The following is a 2622-nucleotide window of genomic DNA, read 5'->3' as shown; positions in this document are numbered from 1 at the left end:
CGCGTGATTGGGGACTTCGGGGTGCCCATCGCCATCCTCGTCATGGTGCTCGTGGATTACAGTATTGAGGACACCTACACCCAGGTACGGTGGTGTGCAGTGGTGAGGGGGTGCGGGGCTCCAGGCCCCAGGACCAGGACTGCTGCTAAGCCAGGCAGACGCCAGGCCTCTCCCACAACACTCGCTCACCATCCCCCCAGCCCCAGTACAACTCAGGGCACTCCCCCCCCACCCTCTGCCCTGCAGAAGCTGAGCGTGCCCAGTGGCTTCTCAGTGACAGCCCCAGAGAAGCGCGGCTGGGTCATCAACCCTCTGGGGGAGAAGAGCACCTTCCCCGTGTGGATGATGGTTGCCAGCCTGCTGCCCGCCATCTTGGTCTTCATCCTTATCTTCATGGAGACACAGATCACCACGTGAGTGGTCCTGGCAGAGGGGTCGCTGTGCAGACAGGGACGACCTGCTGCATGAATGGGCTGGAACCCCCAGCAGGCTGGCTGCTGAAGTTTGTAGACAACAGAAAATCCCACTGAAATGTGCCTGCATGGGCACAGGACATGCTAGGTGCTGTCTAGGGGGTGGGTGGTGGCCACTGGGACAGGACTCAACTCCGTGATGGAACCCTCGTCCTGAAGAGGATGGGCAGGGACCTCCAGGTTCCAGAAACAGGAGGAGGTGACTGCCTGGGTGCTCTGGAAAGACCCAGTTGTCTGCCGAGCTGGGCTGGGGGGCCCAGGGCTCAGGGCATGCCTGTCCCTGTTCAGGCTGATCATCTCCAAGAAGGAGCGCATGCTTCAGAAGGGTTCTGGCTTCCACCTGGACCTGCTGCTCATCGTGGCCATGGGCGGCATCTGTGCCCTCTTCGGCTTGCCATGGTTGGCTGCCGCCACTGTCCGCTCCGTCACGCACGCCAACGCGCTCACGGTCATGAGCAAGGCAGTGGCACCCGGGGACAAGCCCAAGATCCAGGAGGTCAAGGAGCAGCGGGTGACAGGGCTGCTGGTGGCCCTGCTCGTGGGTATGTTCACCTCTCCCCCCAGCCTTGCCGGAGGGGTCTCATGGCCGTGGCCGCTGCGGGTGGAGGGATGGAGCGCCCCGGGGCCAGCTGTTCCTCCCCCTCGCCCCGCAGGCCTCTCCTTGGTCATCGGGGATCTGCTCCGGCAGATCCCCCTGGCTGTGCTCTTCGGGATTTTCCTGTACATGGGCGTGACCTCCCTGAATGGGATCCAGTTCTATGAGCGGCTGCACCTGCTGCTCATGCCGCCCAAACACCACCCGGACGTCACCTACGTCAAGAAGGTGAGACCCGGCTGGGAAGGGCCCCACACCTCTCCCCCCGCCACCCAGTCTGTGTGGGTCACCCTCTGGCCCCCCATGTATCCACTCTGGCCAGCCACCATTCAGCCTGTGCAGACCTGGCTCCCGTAAGCACCCAGGCAGGCACTTCCACCTGCCCCTGCGGAGGGGAGAGGGACCGTCATCCTCTGGTCGTGGTAGGCCCGGATGGCCCTCCGGGGCCCAGGCTCACCCTTCTTGCCCTGCATCACTCCACCCCCAGGTCCGGACCCTGCGTATGCACCTGTTCACGGCCCTGCAGCTGCTCTGCCTGGCCGTGCTCTGGGCCGTCATGTCCACCGCGGCCTCCCTGGCCTTCCCCTTCATCCTCATCCTCACGGTGCCGCTCCGCATGGTGGTGCTGACCCGCATCTTCACCGAGCGGGAGATGAAATACGTAAGGCCTGCGCTCCTCCCTAGCCTCGCCTGGCGCCCCTACGCGGTCTTGCTGGGAGGTCGCCCACCTTCCTCTGTCCTCGCCCACAGCTGGATGCTAACGAGGCAGAACCGGTGTTCGATGAACGGGAGGGTGTGGACGAGTACAACGAGATGCCCATGCCTGTGTAACTGCTGCCTGGACGGACAGCCAAGGGATGGACGGACAGAGGGAACGGGCTGGGGGCGGTGCTTTCCCCATCCTCCTCCCTCCTCATTTTTATTTAAGTGAATAATTTAAGGCCCTCCACCACCCCCCCCAGGCAGTAAAGTGCTTCGGACCCCACCTATCCCTGGTCTCTGTGTGTGTGTGTCCATGTCAGCCGGTTGTGAATGGGAAACACGTGGGGGAACCCAGCCCACCTGTCCCAGAAACAAAACGTGCGATGGGGAAGGAGAGGGACTTTAATGACAAGTCAAAGCAGAGGGAAGCAAAGTGCAAATTGTCCATCCCCACGAGGGGGCCATCCTGAGCCTGTGTGCACCCCTCACCCCCCTTCAGGTCCCCAGCGGAGGCCCAGGGCCTGGAGCTTCTGCCTCAGGTAGCTCTTGAGCTGGGGCAGGCCTCTCTGGGACTCCAGTTCTTCAAAGGGTAGCTGCGGGGCGGAGGACAGAGTTCGTCATCCCTGGGGGCTGGGGAGCTGGCTGCCAGGTCCTAGTGGGGGCGTGGTGGGGCTGGGGGCGGGGCCTCACCGGCAGGAGCTGATACCCCATCAGACCCAGGTGCCTCTCCCGCAGGGCTCGGGAGCCCAGCAGCACCCGGCCATCCCGACAGAAGTGCCAGCGCTCCCGCAGCATCAGCACCACCCTAGAGAGGAAGGGACTGCGGCTCAGGCGCTATGCTCGGGGGCCGGG

At 63.7% G+C, this 2622-nt stretch overlaps 2 protein-coding genes across 2 annotated transcripts in view; one reads left to right on the top strand and one right to left on the bottom strand.

The window, feature by feature from the left end:
• SLC4A2 (solute carrier family 4 (anion exchanger), member 2) overlaps positions 1 to 2057 on the top strand; it is an 11547-nt gene extending 9490 nt beyond the window's left edge. Inside the window, exons 17-22 of the mRNA XM_010857362.1 lie at positions 3 to 84; positions 247 to 413; positions 762 to 1015; positions 1127 to 1296; positions 1556 to 1729; positions 1819 to 2057. Coding sequence (XP_010855664.1) covers positions 3 to 84; positions 247 to 413; positions 762 to 1015; positions 1127 to 1296; positions 1556 to 1729; positions 1819 to 1899 — 928 coding nt within the window. The 3' untranslated portion in view covers positions 1900 to 2057. The remainder of the gene's footprint in view (positions 1 to 2; positions 85 to 246; positions 414 to 761; positions 1016 to 1126; positions 1297 to 1555; positions 1730 to 1818) is intronic.
• Positions 2058 to 2154: 97 nt separating this feature from the next.
• Positions 2155 to 2622, bottom strand: part of FASTK (Fas-activated serine/threonine kinase) — a 4064-nt gene continuing 3596 nt past the window's right edge. Inside the window, 2 exon segments of the mRNA XM_010857245.1 lie at positions 2155 to 2363; positions 2461 to 2618. Coding sequence (XP_010855547.1) covers positions 2256 to 2363; positions 2461 to 2618 — 266 coding nt within the window. The 3' untranslated portion in view covers positions 2155 to 2255.

This window comes from Bison bison, unplaced genomic scaffold (genome assembly GCF_000754665.1).
Source record: "Bison bison bison isolate TAMUID 2011002044 unplaced genomic scaffold, Bison_UMD1.0 scf7180017864379, whole genome shotgun sequence".
Lineage (NCBI taxonomy): Eukaryota > Metazoa > Chordata > Mammalia > Artiodactyla > Bovidae > Bison > Bison bison.
This window is presented reverse-complemented; position numbering and strand designations above follow the sequence as displayed.